At 38.5% G+C, this 22,364-nt stretch overlaps 2 protein-coding genes across 10 annotated transcripts; one reads left to right on the forward strand and one right to left on the reverse strand.

Annotated features, from left to right (window-relative positions):
- Window positions 1–97: 97 nt before the first annotated feature.
- On the forward strand, window positions 98–22,292 carry LOC115423202 (dnaJ homolog subfamily C member 16). Of its 2 annotated transcripts, XM_030139956.1 has the most exons (16): window positions 98–294; window positions 696–880; window positions 1,011–1,077; window positions 1,532–1,856; window positions 1,951–2,135; window positions 2,279–2,383; window positions 2,468–2,626; window positions 2,729–2,859; window positions 3,147–3,330; window positions 4,404–4,583; window positions 4,668–4,744; window positions 4,867–4,947; window positions 5,079–5,168; window positions 5,269–5,439; window positions 6,185–6,587; window positions 21,173–22,292. In XM_030139956.1, exons 2-16 carry the CDS (start codon window positions 705–707, stop codon window positions 21,215–21,217), a joined length of 2,379 nt encoding a protein of 792 aa, XP_029995816.1. In that variant the 5' UTR covers window positions 98–294; window positions 696–704; the 3' UTR covers window positions 21,218–22,292. The 2 variants fall into 2 exon arrangements, with proteins under 2 accessions (XP_029995816.1, XP_029995815.1); XM_030139955.1 differs by lacking the exon at window positions 21,173–22,292 and having other exon boundaries at window positions 6,185–7,708.
- Window positions 8,080–16,718, reverse strand: LOC115423205 (L-rhamnose-binding lectin SML-like). 8 transcript variants are annotated; one of them, XM_030139969.1, is made up of 11 exons: window positions 16,630–16,705; window positions 16,499–16,531; window positions 16,346–16,402; window positions 12,849–12,859; window positions 12,694–12,723; window positions 12,556–12,612; window positions 11,366–11,501; window positions 9,340–9,446; window positions 9,205–9,249; window positions 8,989–9,121; window positions 8,080–8,227 (listed from the first exon to the last, which is right to left on the reverse strand). In XM_030139969.1, the coding sequence occupies exons 3-11, from the start codon at window positions 16,375–16,377 to the stop codon at window positions 8,107–8,109; spliced, it is 672 nt and encodes a 223-aa protein (XP_029995829.1). In that variant the 5' UTR covers window positions 16,378–16,402; window positions 16,499–16,531; window positions 16,630–16,705; the 3' UTR covers window positions 8,080–8,106. The 8 variants fall into 8 exon arrangements, with proteins under 8 accessions (XP_029995829.1, XP_029995825.1, XP_029995824.1 ...); XM_030139965.1 differs by lacking the exon at window positions 12,849–12,859 and having other exon boundaries at window positions 12,694–12,711; window positions 16,630–16,718; XM_030139964.1 differs by lacking the exon at window positions 12,849–12,859 and having other exon boundaries at window positions 12,556–12,618; window positions 12,694–12,711; window positions 16,630–16,718.
- Window positions 22,293–22,364: the final 72 nt, after the last annotated feature.

Raw genomic sequence — 22,364 nt, forward strand, 5'->3', positions numbered from 1 at the left:
CAATATATACGGTGCGTGTCAAACAATAAACCGAACATACCCAAAACAACGCAAAGAAAGTAGGAAATACTCAAACTCCCAAAAGTCCTTTCGGCCCCTGGCCCCGCCCCTTTGTACTCCTGCCTCAGCAGCAGGTTGTGTGCTTGCCGCTTGCCCTGGAGGAGCTGAGGGATGCTGTTGAACACACCCTTTCCAACAGCTGTCTTTTCACATCAGCGTTAACCAACAACCTGAAGAATATCCAAACCTTCACCCAATATGTGGCGTTGTACCGGCTGACCACATCGGTGTGAGGTGACAGGAGTGTGTGTGTTCCGTGTCCATAGCTAACCCAGTAGCCACTGGAGCAGCGCATCTAATGAAACGTTTGTAGCGATAATGGAGAAACTGCGTGAACGTTTCATCCTCCAGGAATAATGCCGCTATCCGTGTAGTAGTCAGCACATGATATATTGTACCGCCTGATGCTTTTATAGCTATCTGGTATATAACACCCTAGCTTGTAGCCTCTGTTTTAGCCGCTCTTTTACCATATGGGTTTGCTTTCATCCTTTTCTCTTTTCAAGGCTGTACCGTCAGTGTTTTATGTGTTGCATCCTGTTTAAAGTTACCAGCCGATCCTGGGTCACGATTTCAGGCCTGACCATCCTGGATTAGCCAAACCTGATACTGATAGTTGTTCCTATTTCTTGAAGGTATCTGTGATGGCAGTGTCAACGATGTGTCTGTCACTGGCTGCTGTGGTGGTTCTCCTCTCAGTGCTCCTGACAGGATCAGCTGATGCAGGGCCAGAGGTGGACCCTTACCAGATCTTAGGAGTAACCAGAACTGCAAGCCAGGCTGAGATCAAGAAGGTGTACAAACGCCTGGCTAAAGAGTGGTAAACAATGTCACACAGTACTGACATCATTAACAAACCAGAGTCAGTTCAACCACATTTTAATTGTAAAAGGTTGCTCGCAGTCACAGTTAATAGGTACAACTGAAGAAAGCACTATCTTCTCTTTAAGGCATCCTGACAAGAACAAAAGTCCAGGGGCAGAAGACATGTTCATCAAGATTACCAAATCTTATGAGGTTTGTCATTTTTAAAATGTTACTCATCAGTACACTGGAACTAGGGCAGGGCAATTTATCAGACATACTGAGTGTGACAAGATTTGTTGTGAGTGGGATGCAGTGAAGGACTATATCTGTGGTTTAGTTTTGATGTTTAGCTTTTGTTGCATTCTGCTTTGGCTCTATCTCTATCACAGTCATATTCATTTTAACAGAAACACCGCTGTAATATTACTTACTCAGTTACTATATCCGCACTACAAGTGTTTGGTTCATGGACTTTAGTCTTCAAGAGTCTGTGTTTTTTTAAGAGTGTTTGTAATATCTTGAACAGCTCCAGCTCACAACAAAAAATTTAACCCACTTCAGAATTAATGTCCATATGTATTGTGTATCATAATTCAGGCAAAATATATGAAATGTATGTATGTGTAAAATGTCTGTACTGATATTTGTTCTGAATGATGTTTAGATCTTATCCAATGAGGACAAACGGGCCAATTACGACCGCTATGGGCAGACTGATGACACCCAGCCATACGGCAGTGGTCGCTACGGTCACCGCCATGACAGCTTTTACTTTGATGAGTCCTTCTTCAACTTTCCCTTCAACAGCAAGAATCACAGAGACTTTGCAGACAGCAAATATACATTGCACTTTAACCAGTACGTCAATGATGTGGTGCCTGACAGCTATAAGAGACCGTATCTGATCAAGATCACCTCAGACTGGTGCTTCAGCTGCATCCACATTGAGCCTGTCTGGAAAGAGGTGGTGCAGGAGATGGAGTCTTTAGGTTAGGAATGAACCTACAGATCACTCAGATGATTCAAATCCATTAGATTGCCTTGAATAGTACATGTCTGTTTGTTTATGTGTTGTCTTTACAGGTGTTGGAATAGGCGTGGTGGATGTTGGATATGAGAGACGGTTAGCCAATCACCTCGGTGCACATCGTACCCCTTCAATACTTGGAGTCATCAATGGAAAAGTCACATTTTTCCATTATGCTGTAGCAAAGGAGCACCTCAGGCAGTTTGTTGAAGATCTTCTTCCTCAGAGGCTTGTGGAGCGGGTACATATCTGACTGTAAACACTGCATTGAAGTGATTTTTGACAAAATAATGTTGCATATTTAAATATATTTATATTGCAGCCCCTGATGGATAGATAGATAATGTAAAATAATATAAACATGTGACATTTTCTATTTTCCAGGTCACTGATAAGAATGACCAGCAGTTCTTGAACAGCTGGCATGAGCTCAACAAGCCACATGTGCTTCTGTTTGACCAAGTGCCTGCGGTTCCTCTACTATACAAAGTAATTCATTTCATTCAGATATTTGTTAAGTTTCCATTGACATATCCAACACAAACAGGTCAGTAATTTATGTTGTCTCCACAGCTGACTGCATTTGCCTATAAGGACTACTTACAGTTTGGGTATGTGGATCAGGGACTGTCAGAAACTGCCAATCTGCAGAAACAGTTCAATATTAACACCTACGCACCGACCATGTTGGTTTTCAAAGAGAACATAGACAAGCCAGCTGACATCATTCAGGTAGAGCAGCAGCATGAGGAAATAATATTCCCTTGTCATTTGTTGATATTGCTGATGTTACAATTTTTTTCATTTGAATATTTCATATGCTGTTTTCTGCAGGCAAAAGGATTGAAAAAACAAATTATTGATGAGTTCATGTCAAACAATAAATTTCTTCTTGCACCAAGGCTGGTCAATCAGAAGCTCTTCGATGAGCTTTGTCCTGTCAAACAGTTTCACCGACGGAGGAAGTAAGAGACCTTGAGCTTCTTTCATTTATTTATTTATTTTTAATTGAAACAGAATACATTGTTATGTTTTAATTTTAGTCTGTGAACCACATTTGAGGAATTTTAAAGGAATATTTTGACATTTTGGAAAATTACCTTCACATTTAGTACAGATATGAAATAGTATTGGTGACAACCTTCTGTCAACAGGAACAATAATATGCATATTTCCTAAAATTTCCACACAAAAAAACAGTGTATGTAGTTTACATTTGCTAACTTTCTGTAACATATTCTCTCCTCTCCAGATACTGTGTCCTACTGATCACAGGTGATGAAGAGACTTTTACTTTTGGGAACCAGGCGTTTCTATCATTTGCATCAACTAATACCAAGGAAGTTGTAAGATTTGCATATGTGTACCAGCGGCTCCAGCAGCCACTATGTGACATCCTTATGCAGAGCAAGGACAGTGCTCAGTCCTCACCACAGGTATATCCAAGTTACAAGTTACGTTACTACAGGTGCAGGTTTCACTGTATCACTTTATATTGAGTGGTAATAAGGTCTTAGGAGTCATTCAGAAATCTAACCTATAAAAATACCAGTAGAACAAGGTTCCATCATCATAAAGCCAGACCGATCTCCACTCTACATTAGTGCTATGTTAGTGCTGTTTGTAAGTCTGGCACCCCCCTCTTTAATTTTGGAAGGGGGAAACTTCTCAGGGTTGTCTTGCTAGTTCTTTAGATGAGTCATACTTCTCTCGGATTTTGGTTGAACAAGTGGGCATGAGGAAGCAAGTTGTGGTATTAAATTGATGTTATTTCCCAACTAAAGATAACACTACATAAGAAGATATGTGTGTTTGTCAGAACTTGTTATTGTGAGCATGTAGTTGCAGCTTGAAGGTTGTTATTCTTTCATATTTTGAGGGGGATATTCCAAACAGTAACACACTGATAGGAAAAGGAGGGAGTGACAATCCTACCGCTGTGAGACAGAAAAAGTCGCTTATATTCCAGCAGAATGCATCCTATAAGCCAGACTAATAAAAAATACATATGCTCATAACCCTTTATGGGGCACTCGTTGAAATACTCTGAAATTCAAAATTTCAACCATAGTGTGTTATTGGACATCATCATCTACCTCCTCTTGTCATAAAACATCCGAGCAGCACTTGCACTTACTAAAAAGTAAACACGTGCAATAAAACTGTTATAAGGTCATAAACCAACCAAAGTCATTGCAGCTACAAAATTTCTATAAAACTCTCGGAATCACTGCACAGTATAGTATTATAAAAACTAACATGTTTCTGGACCTCACTGAGGCATGGGATTGGCCCCATATTTAATGTTTGCAGAAATTACCAAAACTAGTCACTTGCTTGATAAAGGGTTAAGCATATTCTAGCTTACACTGCCAAAAGAAACAGATGGAAAAATCTGTATCCATAGTAAGTAAAGGAAATCTCTCTTGTTTATTGACTCTGATTCATGGTTCTTTCTTGAGGTCTTTCCTTGACTTTCTGCCCCTTGTATTGCCGAATCTATGTGCAGGTGGTGATCCTGGAGAGGCGTAATACTGCGGGAAAGGTCTTCTTTAAGCCAGTGACAGCCTGGAACGGCAGCGAGGAAGACAAGCAGCAGCTTCTGGAGGAGTTGGAGCGGCTTCAGAAGGACCCATCCATTCTTGTCCACGATGCCATGCTACCTGAGCTCAACAATGAGTTTGCCTCTGTAAGCTCTTTCTAAGTTTACGACAGATTCTGTTATTAGCCAACGCTTATCCTGGTGCTAAATATAATATTGTTGTTATTATAGATGTTTATAATCAGATGGATCTATGCGTCTTATGATTACCTCTCTGAAGTCATTGATGATATTCTACATAACAACTGGTGAGTTCAGGTTGTAATCTACATTTATTAATGTATTACCTAAGTTTAATTTTTCACTGAGGTTGCAATGAAAAAACACTTGTAAGATGTAAAAGACATTATGTGTCTTTAATGACCTACAGGCGTGAGATGATGCCTCTCCTGTCCCTTATCTTCTCGGCCTTGTTCATCTTGTTTGGGACTGTGGTCATTCAGGCTTTCAGGTGGGTTTTATTCAACATACACATGCTCATCTTTTCTTTGCAACACCACCTATGTTTTTTGATTAATTCAAGATATAGTGCACAGAAATTTTCAGGGAGGATGAAGAAGCCAATGCTTTTTGTGCTTTCAGTGATTCAAGTGAAGACAAACAGACAAAACCAAAGGCAAAAGATGGAACAAAAGCAGAAAATGGATCATCTGGGACCAGTGGCACATCAAGGCAAGATGACTGTCTGTTTATTTTTCACTCATTTACACTTACTTAACTAAATAATATCCATACTTTTTTTTTCTTTTCCAAATTTTTTCTCTTATTTTAGTCGACCTCCCAAGAAGAGCTTTGTGGAGGTGACAGAGTTGACAGATATCACTTACATGAGCAACCTGGTGAAGTTGAGGCCAGGACACATGAACATTGTCTTGGTGCTCTCTGATGCATCTAAAAATATTCTGCTTAGCAAATTTGCCAAAGAGGTCTACTCCTTCACAGGGTAAGCACGCATTTAGTTATCTTTCTAACATAACAAAGCCTCCTGTGTTTTGTATTTTAAATTTTGCTACAAGCATTTAATACTGTCTCTGATACTTGTGCATAATTCTATAATGGTGTTCCAGTGATACTCTTCTGTTCCTGTTAAATTTGGGTCAGTGATATGGACAAAAAAATACTAATATTTATCAAAATATTTTGTTGAAATGGGTAGAACTTTCCGTAACACAAAATCAATCTGAAGATGAAGTATGTGATGAGTATACAGATCAAAGAAAATGTGTCTATGTGAGTAAAATCAAGGAAGATCTGCTAATTCTGCAGTGAAGACAACGGTAGATGATCTGAACTCCTCTTCTGACTCAGGTCACATGGTTCCAAAATATGTAACACAAGGCCTGCAGGTTCAAATTTATGAAAAAGGAGTTCTGTGTTGAAGACTCGCAACAAACATGCCTGAATAAACCTCCTAGCCGGGTAGCATCAGTGCTGCAAGATGCATGATGCAAAAATATCAAGATACCAGCAGCCTAAACAAATTAATGACGTAAAGGAAAATTAAAGGATAAATAAAATAAATAAATTCAACGATTTCTACTCATGTTGATGATATAGTCATTTATTAAAGCCCAAAGAGAAAACACAGAATATGTCCAGGGTATTTTCCAGTGTGTTACATAAATAACATCATCATCTAACAAAGAAAACCACTGTATGATTTTCCATCACATTTCTCTTTCACCCAGGAGTCTGACGCTGCATTTTTCCTTCCTGAATATTGACAAGCACATTGAGTGGATGAACACGCTGCTGGAATACGCTCAGGATGCCATGCAGATCGATGCAGACGAGGATGATGGAGGCAACCACAAAATGGACTACACCGGCTATGTACTGGCACTGAATGGCCACAAGAAGTACCTTTGCCTGTTTAAGCCTGTTTACACCGGGGAGGACCTTGACACTAAGTCATCTGAGGATGAAGGGGGCACCTCTGGTGGGAGGTCGAGGTCCAGCTCCCGTGATGACCACCCACCACGGAAATCCAACCGATCTCGCAACATATCCACCCTGCAGATCCACCACAAACTGGACCGCCTGGGGTTGTGGATGGAAAGGCTCATGGAAGGCACATTGCCTCGCTATTACATCCCGGCCTGGCCAGGACTCGCCAAGATCACGCCCAGTAAATAGACTGAGGCGGGTCAGGAAGGACAGACAACGGCTTCTGCCCACGTTAGGCTAGAGCTGCCTTTTTTGCACTTGAAATATTCTATAGCTACAAAATTGGCTTTAGTGCAGCTACTGTGGGAGAGATGTTTAGTGAGCTCATCTTTAACACATCGCATGCTGTTCTCAGCTGTTCTTAGTCATTTCTTTTAGGCAAATGCTGCTGCTACAGCTTTGTGAACAAAAAACAACACTGTGGCCGCCTACCTTCAGGACCATCAGTCATGTTCACACACATATTCAAGAAAGGAGGCAGGACATATTCCTGGAACTACCTTAGTCTTTGATGATGAATACTGTGAACAGAGATGCATGTCTCTACCACTAAATGTTTTTTGCCTTTTTATGCATCTCTGCCCAGATTTTAAAATTATTTCCTGAATGCTGACTTGCTTGTGCAATATAGCGTACTGCTGTAATGACAATGCCTTTCACCCTGGACCCCAAAGGTTTCTCTGTGTTCTTCCTCAGTCATTACATTTAGAGAAGATACTCACTCTGTTACATGTAGAGGATGTGGCATAAAGGTTAAGTCACTAAAAACAAGAATTACTAAGCAGCCTTGGTTTGTTTGACAACCTCAGTTAGCCAGTAGCTTTATGTAGCAAACAGCCAGTCTATTTCATGTGTTGAGTGTTTTTCCAAATGGCTGAGATTGACTCATGTATTAGGTCACCTTCAACTACTGTATGTAGACAAACACAAGCCAAGTCAAACTATGTGTGTGCTTGCTTTTTAATTAATTTGTTTTGTCGATATGAATTGTAAAAATGTCCTTAATATAACTTTGTTGGTTCTACAGGATGTAAATATTGTACATTATCATGTTGGGAGGAGTAATTTATATAGAGATCGGTCTGTAACTGAAAAGATAAGATGAATGTTTTACAAGAATTTATCAAACTGCTGGAGCTTTTCAGTAAGAAGTAATTTTACAACATAGTGTAAATTATGTCAACTACTATCATGTGTTTCAGTCTGAGTTCAATAGTGTATTTACTCTCTTGTTGGTTGTAATAAAAGTGCTTTATGTTTATTAATTACATGTTTAAATTTTGCACAATATCCTACTGTAACTTGACAGCTTTCAGTCAGTGAAGTGTTTCTATACATAATAGTTAAAAAAAGCACAAACCAACAACAATGGAAAATTTCAACTCTTGTGATTCAACTAGGACAACAAACATCACACAAAACAGACCAGTTCACACAGGACAAGATTTGAGCTCAGTTTTATTCTGTTCTCACTTTTCTGGCCTCCACAGATGTGGATGTGATGACCATGGAGCTTCTGCTGACATTTTATTGAGAGAGATTCCAGTATCTTTAATCTGAAGTCCCCCCCTAACCTAAAATAGAAAGACAAAAAAAATCTGTTACCGCTGCACAGTTTGTAATTTTGCAATTCTGGTTCTTTATTATATTTTCCTGGTCACATCTAGAGTACCCACTTACCTTGACATGTATATGCCACCTCCAGGTACTTGTAAGTTTCGAGACAGGGATCACCAAACACTGAGCTGGCTGCTCTGATAGAACAGCTGTTTTTACCGTTGCATCTGTAATCAGATCATCAGTGAAAACAAATTCATGAGATCTATGATGTTGTCAGAGAAGAGTGATAAAAATGTGAAAATGTGCACGTGATGATTTAGGTTTTCCAGAACTTTCAAACAGTATTCAATTGTGATGGGGACGAGACTGCCTATGTCGAGACAGAGTTAAGACCGAGTCGAGACCAAGTCTTTCAGGAGTCGAGACCAAGACCATAAAAACAAGTCCGTTTTCATAACCATGATTTAATATCACCCCAGTTAGTAATAAACAGTTAAGCCTACAGACTAAACTAGACTGGGAATTGTTTATAGGAGCAGTCTGGCACACTCTTGTCTACCTAACCTCTTCATATGGACTTTTTACTGTCATTAAAAAAATCCCTACCATACGCATCATCTGCCAATTTTTCACAACTGCTTCAACAGTGCTGCTCTGTCATCAACATGTTAAGCCCACTCTGATTTTGAATCATAGTTAGGACCTGCAGAGCAAATGAAAATTTGCAAGTGGTATGTCTAGATTAGTAGGCTAGTATATATATTTGTAATGATGGATAATTGGATTTTTTCTTAACATGAACATTTAAAAAAAATCTGTTGGTCTCGAGGACTCGCTCTGAAATTACAAATCCTTCTCACACTGTGGTCCAAGACCGAGTCAAGACCGAGTCCTTGAAGGGTCAAGACTGAGACGAGACAGAGAAAGCAGAAAATGGACTCGAGCACTACTACACTAGTATTCAGTTCAACAAATAACAACTTACTTTTCAGCAACTTTGTTGGTAGGACTTATGCACTGGGTGTTTTCAAGCTTTGAGGAGAGTCGTCTGAAAGAGCATGTGGTGCCATCACGACGCCCAAAGTCAGCACCGATGACAGAAATGACCTGGTTCTCATCTGACAGAAAAAGAGGAAATAGATGAAAAGGTAAGCAGCAGACATTTTTCACAACATTTTGATTCACAGTGATATGAGCTTACCACACTCCAGGTGTGCAAAAGACTGTTCACATACGACGAGGCGCTCTGTCAAAGTAACAAAAGTCACTTTAGGCATTAAACTTGTCAAACCCTTGGCAGCTTAGTTTCATTGTGATTTTCATGCATATAACTGACTTGCTGGGATACAAGTGTAAGTGGTCTTCAGGTACTTGAAAATGTTGGGACAGGGGTCAGTTGCAAAGATACTGTGGTTGAGTTCACACTCTGTCTTGCCATTACACCTTCAGGGAAACAGAGCACATTTACAGCAGCGAACAGAGAATACATGCTTTTACAGCAAAACAAGTTCTGTGTCTCTATATCATGGTTGTGTTGAATACACAATAATACACAAACAAATGAGTACTTTAGAGATGTACAGTATATACCAGTGGCAATTTCTCATAGACTGCAAGGAAAGCCCGGCTTCCATTAAAATTATGAAAATTAAATGGTTAAATATGTTCAGTTGTGTTGACATTTCATTGACTACAAATGTGTTAGAACACGTTCATCTCACAGACGAGCTCGTTCAGAATCAGCTTTATCACAAATCAATAGACGCGATGTTGTTCACTTCTCATACATTCCAGTTGCGCTGTTTTCTCATACATCTCTGCTCAGCGCATTTGTCCGTAGACGCCAGGCGTCTATGCACTTCAATGGGACAGAGTGGAACAGTTTTTTTCATTGCCTCAAAACTGGACGGTCATTGGATAAATGCCACGATGTTGTCCCGCCCCCGGACGCCGGGCGCCTCTGGGGGTGAATGGAGCTGTGGGCGGAGCTCGGCCGGGCTGGACGCCAGAATCCCACGTGCTGATTGGAGGATCAGTCGAAAGGCTGAATATCGTTTGATTGACAGCTAGTTTCAGATCTGCTCTTTCACTGACACAGTTCAGTTTAATACCGTCACACATTCTGCTGTGAAATGGAGAGAGAAACCACTACGAAATTACTCGTTCATTTCTTGCACTGTAAATAAAACACACTCATTGTACTTCCTTGTTTCAATTTAACATAATTTCAGCGTTTTCTTGTTTCAGTTACATAATTTAATCATTTCTTGTTTGAGTTTAATATTGTTTTGTAGATAGTTAAATCAATCAAACTGTCGGCTAGGTCGGAGTGAAAGGAGCATCTCTTGTTTAAAAAGGCTGAAGTCTTACACCCACAACACAATGGGCCAAGGAAATCTAAGCAGACCAGCTCTGCTGGACATCGAGAGGACACTGGTCCAGACAGTCCCTGGAAAAGACGCCAACTTGGTACGATAAGGTCACTGAGCATTTTCTTAAAAAGGAACGGAGGGCCGAATTTATGTTTACATAACGTGACTTTTTTTTTTTTTTTTTTTTTTTTTTGATGTAAGCCGACAATGAGCTTCCCCTGTCTGAAAGACGAGCAGCCGCCACTGGTATATACTACACAATATAGTACATACTTTATAAATTACACAAAAGCCTCTCATTCCTATGGAAGCCCATGTCCACCAGCAAAAAAAGTCAAAATTATGAGTTTTTAAAGTCAAAATTATAAGATACCAACAGACCACATAGTCCAGTTACTCGAGCAGAAAGGTCACTTCTCACTGCTCACTGATCTGGCCCTGAACCAGCACCTTCTTGCTTAAAAATCTCTCAAGGGTACGCTTCCTTAATACAACACCAATGAAACTGCAAGCATCTCAAGCATTCAATTTGTGGTAAAACCATGTTAAAAGTAGTCTTCAATACTCCATTTTTGCATCAGAGAAGCCACAAAGTGATGCAATTTGTTGAAAAGATCAACTTTACAGACTATCTTATAATTATGACTTTTTTTATTTCAAAATTATGATTTTTATCTCATAATTTCAGCTTTTAAATCTGAAAATTTCAACTTTTCTATCTCATAATTTTGACTTTTTATCTCATAATTTTCTTTTTTTTTTTTCATGACGATTAGTTTTTGTGTTGTGTTTTGCTGGCAGAAATGGGCTTCAGTACATTCCAGTACTTTTTTGCTTATTTTTGAAAGATTTTTTAATGTCTGAACATTAAGTTCAACTCTTGGGGACGCATCAAACCCAAACCTTAATTGAGTGAGTAAAATGAGACACACGTTCATACATCATAATGCTGAGATCTTCTGAGTGCTTCTTCCTTCTGAAAATCTGTACCTTGTCCTGACAATAAATTGAGCATCCGCCAGAGAACAGTCAGTAGTGGCGACCTCCTCTGCAGCTTTCCCTGTAGCGCAGGTCTCGTGGTCGTTACGCCCGTACAGTACTAACTGTACATCAATTACTCCAGAATCTGTAACCATCAAACAAGGAGGCATTAAGAAACCAGGGGATAATGTCTACAAGAAGTAGAAACAAAACAAATGAATAACTTTGAACCGTCTCCCAAACATAGGGTCAGGTTGACAAATGTAAGAGTAAAATACATAGCTATTATGTGACATGTGAATTCATTTTCCTGATTGAAACAGAAGAATGCTGTCTGGAAAAGTTCATGAAAGTTGACTAAAGCCATGTGAAATGCAGAGGAAAAAAAGGAAAGTAATATAACATGACAAAAAGGATGTAAGAAAATGTAACAAGGTGAAAGCAAAGTAAAAGTCATGATGTGAAAGACAAAAAACAATATAACTAGATGAAAATGTAAAAAAAAAACAAAACAAAACCACTCAGTAACATTTAAGTTATTTGTTTTGTCTGTCTGTTTGCTTGTGATGATGAGTTGCTGCCTATATATATGTAAGTAATAATATATATATATATATATATATATATATATATATATATATATATATATATATATATATATATATATATATATTTATAAGTAATGTAAGATGACAAAAAGGAAGTAAGAAAATGTAACAAGGTGAAAGCAAAGATGTGACAGACACAAGGTCAAAACAATATAACAAGATTAAATTTTATTTATTTATTTATTTTAAGTCATTAACTAACATTTAAGTTAGTTTTCTGTCATTTTCTTACTCTCTATGGGTCCTGGGCATAAAACTGATGTTTTGGGTCTCATAAGGAAAAAATGTGGGAACTCCAGATTTAGAGCACTGTAAAGTTTTTTCATATAAGTGAGTTGTGTTGTTAATCACATCTGTAAACCTCCCCTTTATGTCCTCATTTTCTAATGTAGTCTACATTGTATTTATGCTACATCATTTTTGACCATTACAGAAGAAATAGTAGAATAAAACTTAAGTCAAACATTTATCTTATTGTGTAAATAACAAATATAGACAGCCTTATATTTACTGTCAAAGTTCAGCAAGAGCAATTTTTTATTTTTTTTATTTTTTTTTTAAAGCAAATCAATAAAGAAATTAAGACCCTACCACAGCTCAGGCGTTGGACGTGGGGACCACAGGTGGTAACTGTCACTGCAGATACACCTGAAACTCCAAGAGAAATGTGTTACTTTAACATAAAAATATACAATTAAAAAAAACCTGTGAGGTTGCATTGATCTTTACCTGCAAACAGAAGACATGCTGCTGCCAGCACTAGAGAAATGAATGAATCAAATGAGTTGCATACTTTATTTCATAATGTTATTGATGTGATAAATACATAAATAAATACTGTTACTATTTCATCTTCATCTTATCTTCATTTTTGAGATACTTACAGAGATTGGAGCTAAAGTGAGCCATGACAGAAGCTGAATGTGAGACTGTGTGGTGGTCGGAACAGACTCAGTATTTATACATTTGGACCAAGGGCAGCATCTGTTTGCAAAGTAAACTTGAACTCTCAGACTCATCGTTTTATAACAGGGACGTGCAGGAAAGATGTGCACCTCATGATCTGTAGTTCAGATTCATTTATTTGGTTGGAGCAGATACACTGAAAGCACAAAGATTTTAGATAATGGATGCAGTACTACAAGAGTAAAATAGAACTATAAGTTAAGTGACAATTACTAATTTGATAAAAGTGTTTGATGTGAGTACTGTTTTTGTGTAAAAACAGCAGGAGCTTCTATGGACTAATTACCAGTCTGCACAAAAGCAAACATCCCAGACAAACCAAATAAGACTAATAAGCAATTCAGCTCATCTCTAATTTTAGGGAACAAAATAAATAGAACAACGGCAGCATATTGATTTAACTGTTGCTTTAACCTCAAGTGACTTCCACACAGGTACGATTTTGCAAAATCATGACTTACACAATAATTTATCTAAACAATTGTGTAATTTAAATTTGGGATAACATTTAGCCCTAGATGTGCAAATAGACTGCTATGATAAGCCGTGGCATTGGGGTCATATTTTGCTACTAAATATTAACAAATTATGTGACTCTTGTCTCTGCAATATCTTGTCATCAAGCACAGAACCAAATCCATCGTCAGTATTAATTAAACTTCATTCTGATTTTTTTCCCTATAAGCAGCGGTAACACAACACTGACATTTAGACCTTTTTCACTGCAGACATTTTGACTTGTTGAAGCAGAAAACACACACATGTAACTGGTATCAGTACAAACGGCTGCATCCCATTTAGGTGGGTCAGTTTCCTTGAATCTGTGCATGCTGGTTCATTGAAATGGCCTCTTGGGGAAACTAAATGGAACAGAGCTGTTGTTTATGTTGAAAAGTGTTACTGATACGGATTAACAAGTCACAGTTTCTGATGTGAAAATGTCTATCATCATCCTGGAATGTTAATACAATGAATGCACTCAGTAGGGAGACACTGGGCAACACTAACACTATGTTTCTGCTCATACACACAGGTGGGCCGTCCTGTAATACATGAAATTTGTCTTGAGAATTAAGTCAGTTCGCTGGAACCAGCACTACAGATATCACCAACCTTTTTTTGAAAGACTGCACATTTGATTGACAGTAAGTATTGGTGACAGAATCATCAGCCAATCATATTTTGATGTTAAATGACAGGATGCCTTCAGGACTCTGTGCTACCCCCAATACTCATAATGAAAGTCCTTCATATGAACATGAATTTAAGCAAAAAGAAGACATCCCCTCGAACCACTACACCAGATCTCGTTGGCAATCTATTGAAAATACCTTTTTCAAGGCATTTTTTAGAGAGAAAAGGAAAATAACAGAAATACCTACACCCAAACTCTATTCACTAACAAAGGCCAGAAAAGGTTTTGTGCAATATTTAAAAAAAAAAATTGTAACTACAAGGTCTCTGAGTGGCTAACATCTAGCACTGAGCACAAGAGCTAGTCGCTGTGTAGTTTTTAATACGAGTAGATGGATATGAAATGACTTTTGCAGTGTGAACAGCTTCACTAAGGCAGCAACAGGGCTCTGAGCAACATACAGTACAATGTGAGCAGTCCATCAGAAAACATGAGGTGAATGTGGGGTGCATTTGCAGTTGAATGAGCTAAGGAAACATGAGATCAGATCAGCATCCACAATGAGAGTCAGAAGAAGCCGGGACATCCTGAAGCGCCGTATGGACTGTATCCTGTTTTTGGAGCAGCGAGAATTATCTTTCAGGTGACACGATGAATCCAGAGATTGGCTGAGTAGTTGAAGTTGTCACCGCTGTTAGGCTCATGTGGAGGACTAAGACCTCTGAGCCGTCTTCATTCACTGTTACACACACACTTTGAACCTAGTCACGTCCCAATGAGCTTCAGAAATTAAAGAATGCAAGACACTTTTCGCAAATCTCAGTGAATTTATCTGCTTGTTTTCCTCCAATGTGCCAAACTACTGGATGAGTTTTTTCAAACACAGCTGCCATGTGCCATGTAGGTGAAGTGGAATTTTAATACACATTATTTGTACCTGGTTGTGTTGGCTGTACCAGAGACATGTAAGATAGGTGCCATGTGGTTTACTATTGTTTACTGAAGGCCCTGACTGAAACCCCATTGACGCCACTGCTTAAATGCAGATGACTGGTGGAAAATGACAGCTGTAAGTATTCACTGTTAAGAAACAGTCAGACATGACCCAACTGCTTTACTCAGTAGCTTGGAAAAGTGTTTTCTCTTATGCCCAGTGATGTGAAGCAGCGTCAGGTTAACAATATTTACATCTAGTCTTTGGACGTGGACTGAGAGATTTGAGGAAGAAAGATGTGCATTTACAGATTCCCGCTGTTTTTTCCCTTATTTTGACTCCTGCAGCTTTAACACTGGGTTTAACAGCTATGAGTTAAATCATTCTTAAAGTCAAGTCAATATTTTTCATGTTAAAAATGTAAAATGTAAACAATAAAGCAACAGGTTATTGTATTAGAAACCATTTCATAATGAAATATTAAATATTAATAGTATGTTAAATATTAAAATTGGAGACTATGGCTCAAAGTATAAACACTAAACTAAACTGAAGTACATGTGGATACATAATCTTGGTGACAGTATGTCAGTGCATGTGAAGTCACCAGAGGCCTCTTGACTGAACCATCTTCAGTTTGCTTCATACTTATTATTGTGAGTTGGAAGTAAAGACATATCCTAAAACTCCTGAAAATGTCATTCATCTATCATGAATAGTTCAAAGGTAATGGTTTCATCTTTAAATCCCATGGTGTTTGATAAGTCACAGTGGTTGGAGAAGCTTGTTTTTATGTTCAATAATGAAAGGTTTTGCTGGAAAAGTCACTTTTGCTTCAGTTTTCTCTGCTTGGATAGAACATGTACATGATCAGTAAATTCAACATAGGAAGATACCTGATTTTCACTGGAAAATACAAAGCATCAAATAAAAATAGTAATAAAATCCTTGCTAAAGTTTAAATGTTGAGAAAAAAAATGGAAATCACCAAAAAATACTAGAACTTTAAGGTTTCAAATAAATAGCCTGTAGACAGAGGATCTGTATAATATCAGTGTTCTTAACCTCCTAAGACCCAGGAAATGTCGGCGAAGTACCAGCTTTTTTTGTTTTTATTTAACACCAGGTCACAGGTGATTACTGATGTGTATAAATAGGAGTAAATAGAGGAATGTGTCTGAAAACAAAATTATTCCAACTTTATAGACAACAGTGTATTATGTGTTTGCCTACTTTGCATAAATCAACTAATTTTCTTAAACTGTACAGTGAACTGAAAAGCCACAGTCCAAAGAAACTTTTGTCCAAATATTCCACAACAGTTATTGTAAAAATCAGAGTCCTACCACAGCTGAGGCGTTGGACGTGGGCACCACATGTGGTGACTTTTGTTGCAGAGACACCTAAAACCACAAATAAAAGGATAAATGTGACACAAAAACAACAGCAAAATGTATTCCCGTTTTTTCGTAACGTAAAAACTGAATGTAAATATTTACCTGCACCCAAGAGCAAGCAAACTGCTGCCAGCACTGGGGGGGAAACAGAACAGTTAACTAGCCATACTTCACCATATAACAAAAAACAATATGCATCTAATTAAGATATCTTAAAATTCACCAGTACTCACAGACTGTGATGCAGAGGTGCAGCATGGTGATGGACTTAGTGAGACTGATCTTGGATGCAACAGGCGGCTCAGTATTAATTCTTTCATATCTAGGACAGTGTGTGCTTATGAAAACAAACCTGAACTTGTTACCCTGATGACAAAAATGGTTATATAATCTAAAAAATAAATAAATAAATAAATAAATAAAAAACATGGCCAAACACTCTCTAAACAATACTGACCTCAAATCAGTTTGGATGCAGTGCTCATTTTCATGCACAAATTAGTACTTTGGGGAATAAAAAAAATATTCAGACGCAACATGTTTTATATAATGTCCATAACATAACAAGTTGTTTCTTTCCCTTTTTGTTAAATAGTGGAGTGCTGTATGTTTAAAAATGAAGAAATGAGTGTAACATGGCATAAAGAAGTAACTCACTGTAGAAATGCAAATGTCCCAAAGACAAGACAAAAATGCACTGATGATGTGGAGTTTTTATTTATGTACAAATGACCGTATACAACAGAATGAGATCACATAGAGCAGGAAGGTACTCAATGACCAAGCTCTAAAAAGAGACAAAAAAACTTGTAGTTAAAAAAAAAAAAAACTTAAAATGAAGGAGAAATCTAATATGTATATACAGTACATATACGCAGTGTTGACTGTGTCCAACACAATGACAAAATACCAAAAAGAAAGACATTAAACAATTTATACAAGTGTAATAAATATGTTCAAATCTCAACAATTGCATTTGCAGTGCATTAATTGTTTCTTGCATAAAAGACATGTGTGCAATCAGAGTCATAATACTGCAGGTAAAATCCAGAGATCACCAAATTTTTTGGATCATTTAAGGAGTGTGGTGGATGTAATCACATTACTAATAATCTAATCATTATTAATAATCATAGTCTGTGGCCAGTCTTACAACACTTAGATATAAAGTTCATTGTGTTTGTGTTTCCTCTTTTTTTAATACAAGCGGCTCTATTGCCATGCATTTTTATTTTGATCTCAGTTGCAACTTTCCCAGAACTGAGTGGCTCATGGTCACTGAACTTGGCATCAGCCTGTTAAAAATATCACAAAGGAACATCAGTGAATGACGTATCCCCCTGGCCTCCACAAAATCCAAAGTGCTTGTGCTGATGCGAGTTTCACGCACTGACAGGAGAGAGGAAGTATGTCTGTGTACGTTTTCATTTGTCCCGGTCATCTGTCATCTTTAGTTGTTTTCGATGTTCAATTAGACTGGTATTTCTTCTTCTTCTATTAGGTTGGGGGTGGGAACCAGATGTATAAACCTGTAGGGGGAGTGGTCTGTAGGTTGTTTTCCCCTGTCAGGGGTCTTGGAGGGGTGATCCTGAGTTTCAGGGGGGGTTAGTGGGTATTGTGCCTGAGTTTCAGGGTCATTGGGGTGGGGGTGGGGGAGTCAGGGGCATGGCCAAGGGGGAGTTGGGGGGGCAGTACCCCCCAGGGGCAAGAACTGCCCTCCACAGGGACAAGCTCTGTCCCCCTGTGAAATGCCCTGTCCAGCCTGCCAGAGCTGAACAGATGCTGTTTGACAGTCCCTCCCCCCCAGTCCAACAATCACAATCCCCCTTGGTGCAACAATATTTTCCTGCACCCCCAAACAAGCAAATGCCCACCCACCCATGACATTCTGGTCACACCTCTGAGGTGAGTCCAGGTGTGAATGGTTGCTTTTTGAGAATTATTTTGGGAGGCTGATGATGCCTTTTCCTTTTTCGGGCTTTTCCTCTATTCTTGGGTCCTTGGTTTGTCTTTGAGGAAGGCTCAGCCAGGGTAACCTCAGGTCCCCAGTGCTTTCCTGAACGGCTTATCTTCCTTCTTTTTCTCTTTGGCCTTTGTAGGGATTTCCTTTGCTGTGTAATTGAAGGTTCAGATGACCCCCAGTTTGTGTTCCAGTGGGTAGTGAGAATCAGAACCAGTCTGATTGAACTTTGAAAACAACTAAGGATGAGAGAGGGAGTAGTTTTTGTGCATTTTACTGGAAAAATACTGAATGTCTTGAAATGATATGATGATGAGATGACAAAGTCAAAAATATTGGATGGTTTTCCATTTATGCTCTAAAAACAAACTGATGACAGTTGAACCAGTTGAACACACTGATCATTATATCTTCTTGAATCAAATGCCAGGGGATAAAAAAGGTTCTTAAAAAATACTGAAGTATGACTGATTCAGAGGGAATCTTTCACATCTTATCTGCTACATATCTCTGTATCTTTACCTGCTAAAGCTAATAGTCTTAAATACTAATGATCTTTACATTCTCACACAGATAAAGATGAGGATAAATGCATGCGCAAACAGTTGTGTAATGTATAATATTATCTAACTCTGAGCCCAACACTGGAGGATATTTCACTGGAGTGCAAACACTCATGTTTGACAATGTGGATTGCAAATGGTGCCCCAAGCTGCCCTTAACTGGATGTGAAAATGAGATGATATAAGGCCCCGAAATGTGTCCAGGGGAAGCACTTTGGTTGAACTGTTAGAACCCCTTCTTCAGGCTCTTTCTTCATTAGCTGCAGGTGAATATAAAGGCGAGGAGGATGAGGAGGAGGTTGAAGGAGACTCTGGATGCGGTGGCCTTCATCAGGACCTCCACAGGGTAATGGTCACTGACCTCTAGTGCCTGAACAGATTCAAGAAGAAGAAATGGATTAGGAACAGCAGAGCACATCTACAAAGATCTAGTATGTTTTACATTAATATTACTGAGTCACACAGCCATAGTGTTACCTGCTCCTCTGTGAGCTGGTATGCTGCTTGGAAGTCAAAGGGTTTGGCTGAGGAAGGAACAACTTGCTGATAAAACTTCTCCCCGTGCACAACAATCCTGTAAAAACACACCAGGTTGGACATGTTAAGTCAAAGCTCAGGTTCAAAATGTGCAGTTGTACAAACATCCTACAACTCTGTGACATTAAGTGTAAGTTTCAACACTGACATCCTGGTTTATATCCTGTTAAGAATACAGCTGATAGAAGCAAAGACAAAGTGATGTCTGTGAAATTATGATTTCAACAGGGTAACAGTAGTGTGGCTGAATTATTCATCTATAGCAAACATTTTTGTTTAGACCTTTAAAGATTAAGATTAAGACTGAAGCACTAGTGTGACATTTCTGTGAGTACATGTGTGAAACTGATACTGCTTTCACAACCGTCTGGAGACAGATATGAGACTAAAGCTAGGAGACAACTAAAACACCCACAGTGAGACATACTCAGCTTATTACTGACCTTACAATCACAAAACCCTGAATGTTACTGACACGCTGCATAGGGACAATGCCTATCCATCTGTAGTGAAATACTACTTCAAATTCTTTTACAGTGCTATAAGTTCTTTGAAAATACACCTTGTTATTTGAAGCTTATCAATAATAAACTTAAGATATTACACTTGAGATTATTCTTCTATTCTTTTGTAATGCGTATTTATTGTGTAATGACCATAACAAAAAATTTATTCTGATTTAACTAAGTAAATGGTTTAGATCCATCCATTTAATAATTACTGCAATCATGGAATCATGTTCTTTAACCCTTTAACTGATGTGAGTGGCTTCTCATTTCTTCAACAACCATCAGTTTGATAGAGTGCATAAGGATTGGACAATGTCTGGATGCCAGATTAGAGTAAAATTGTGAAAGAGGCCATGATATATAATTTTCACACATGGATTGGCCACTATAGAGACCAGACCTGAATCCCATTGAGAATTCTTTACTATCATTTATTCGAAATATTAAAGCTACACAAACTCCAGAAATTATTCACAGAAAACTGTCATTTTTTTGCTGATCAACATAATTATTGTACAAGACAAACCACTGAAACACGGTGTGCTCTGCCTTTAGGCAGAACAAATCAGTTTCAGCGAACTGTTTTTTATCGGGCCATGGTTGCATGGAATGGATTGCCAGTGTTTTTGTTGTTGGAAAATAATAGAAAATGTTTTCAAAAGAAATTAAAACTTTTTTTGTTAACACAACAGGCATGAAATGGAATGAGTATTGCTAATATTGAAAGATGTTTTATGATTTGTATCAGATAGCTATTGGTTGGTGAAGGAGTGCAAATGTATAGTACTTACTTTGTTTGTTTATTTATTTTAATTGCATTGGGCTGTTGCATATATCCTGTTTGTGTGTGTGTGTGTGTGTGTGTGTGTGTGTGTGTGTGTGGTGTGTGTGTGTGTGTGTGTGTGTGTGTGTGTGTGTGGGTGGGGGGGGGGGCAAAGTGTGCCTAAGAGAGCAGCAGAGAGATATAGAGAGATGTGCGCACAGACAGAGAAACTGGGAGAGAAGATGCACTCGCATGAACCCTGTGAGGAAATTCAAGTAATTTGCTGGACGTTTAGAGGAGAAACTGCAACAAAAGTATTGATCTCATAACGCTAGTATCGATCCGATACCGATACTCACCTTGGTATTGATACTATCGATATTTAGATCAATACACCCAGCTCTAATGGAAAGGCTCATGGAAGGCACATTGCCTCACTATTACATCCCGGCCTGGCCAGGACTCGCCAAGATCACGCCCAGTAAATAGACTGAGGCGGGTCAGGAAGGACAGACAACGGCTTCTGCCCACGTTAGGCTAGAGCTGCCTTTTTTGCACTTGAAATATTCTATAGCTACAAAATTGGCTTTAGTGCAGCTACTGTGGGAGAGATGTTTAGTGAGCTCATCTTTAACACATCGCATGCTGTTCTCAGCTGTTCTTAGTCATTTCTTTTAGGCAAATGCTGCTGCTACAGCTTTGTGAACAAAAAACAACACTGTGGCCGCCTACCTTCAGGACCATCAGTCATGTTCACACACATATTCAAGAAAGGAGGCAGGACATATTCCTGGAACTACCTTAGTCTTTGATGATGAATACTGTGAACAGAGATGCATGTCTCTACCACTAAATGTTTTTTGCCTTTTTATGCATCTCTGCCCAGATTTTAAAATTATTTCCTGAATGCTGACTTGCTTGTGCAATATAGCGTACTGCTGTAATGACAATGCCTTTCACCCTGGACCCCAAAGGTTTCTCTGTGTTCTTCCTCAGTCATTACATTTAGAGAAGATACTCACTCTGTTACATGTAGAGGATGTGGCATAAAGGTTAAGTCACTAAAAACAAGAATTACTAAGCAGCCTTGGTTTGTTTGACAACCTCAGTTAGCCAGTAGCTTTATGTAGCAAACAGCCAGTCTATTTCATGTGTTGAGTGTTTTTCCAAATGGCTGAGATTGACTCATGTATTAGGTCACCTTCAACTACTGTATGTAGACAACACAAGCCAAGTCAAACTATGTGTGTGCTTGCTTTTTAATTAATTTGTTTTGTCGATATGAATTGTAAAAATGTCCTTAATATAACTTTGTTGGTTCTACAGGATGTAAATATTGTACATTATCATGTTGGGAGGAGTAATTTATATAGAGATCGGTCTGTAACTGAAAAGATAAGATGAATGTTTTACAAGAATTTATCAAACTGCTGGAGCTTTTCAGTAAGAAGTAATTTTACAACATAGTGTAAATTATGTCAACTACTATCATGTGTTTCAGTCTGAGTTCAATAGTGTATTTACTCTCTTGTTGGTTGTAATAAAAGTGCTTTATGTTTATTAATTACATTTTAAATTTTGCACAATATCCTACTGTAACTTGACAACTTTCAGTCAGTGAAGTGTTTCTATACAT

The sequence above is a fragment of the Sphaeramia orbicularis genome, chromosome 7 (assembly GCF_902148855.1).
Source record: "Sphaeramia orbicularis chromosome 7, fSphaOr1.1, whole genome shotgun sequence".
Classification (NCBI taxonomy): domain Eukaryota; kingdom Metazoa; phylum Chordata; class Actinopteri; order Kurtiformes; family Apogonidae; genus Sphaeramia; species Sphaeramia orbicularis.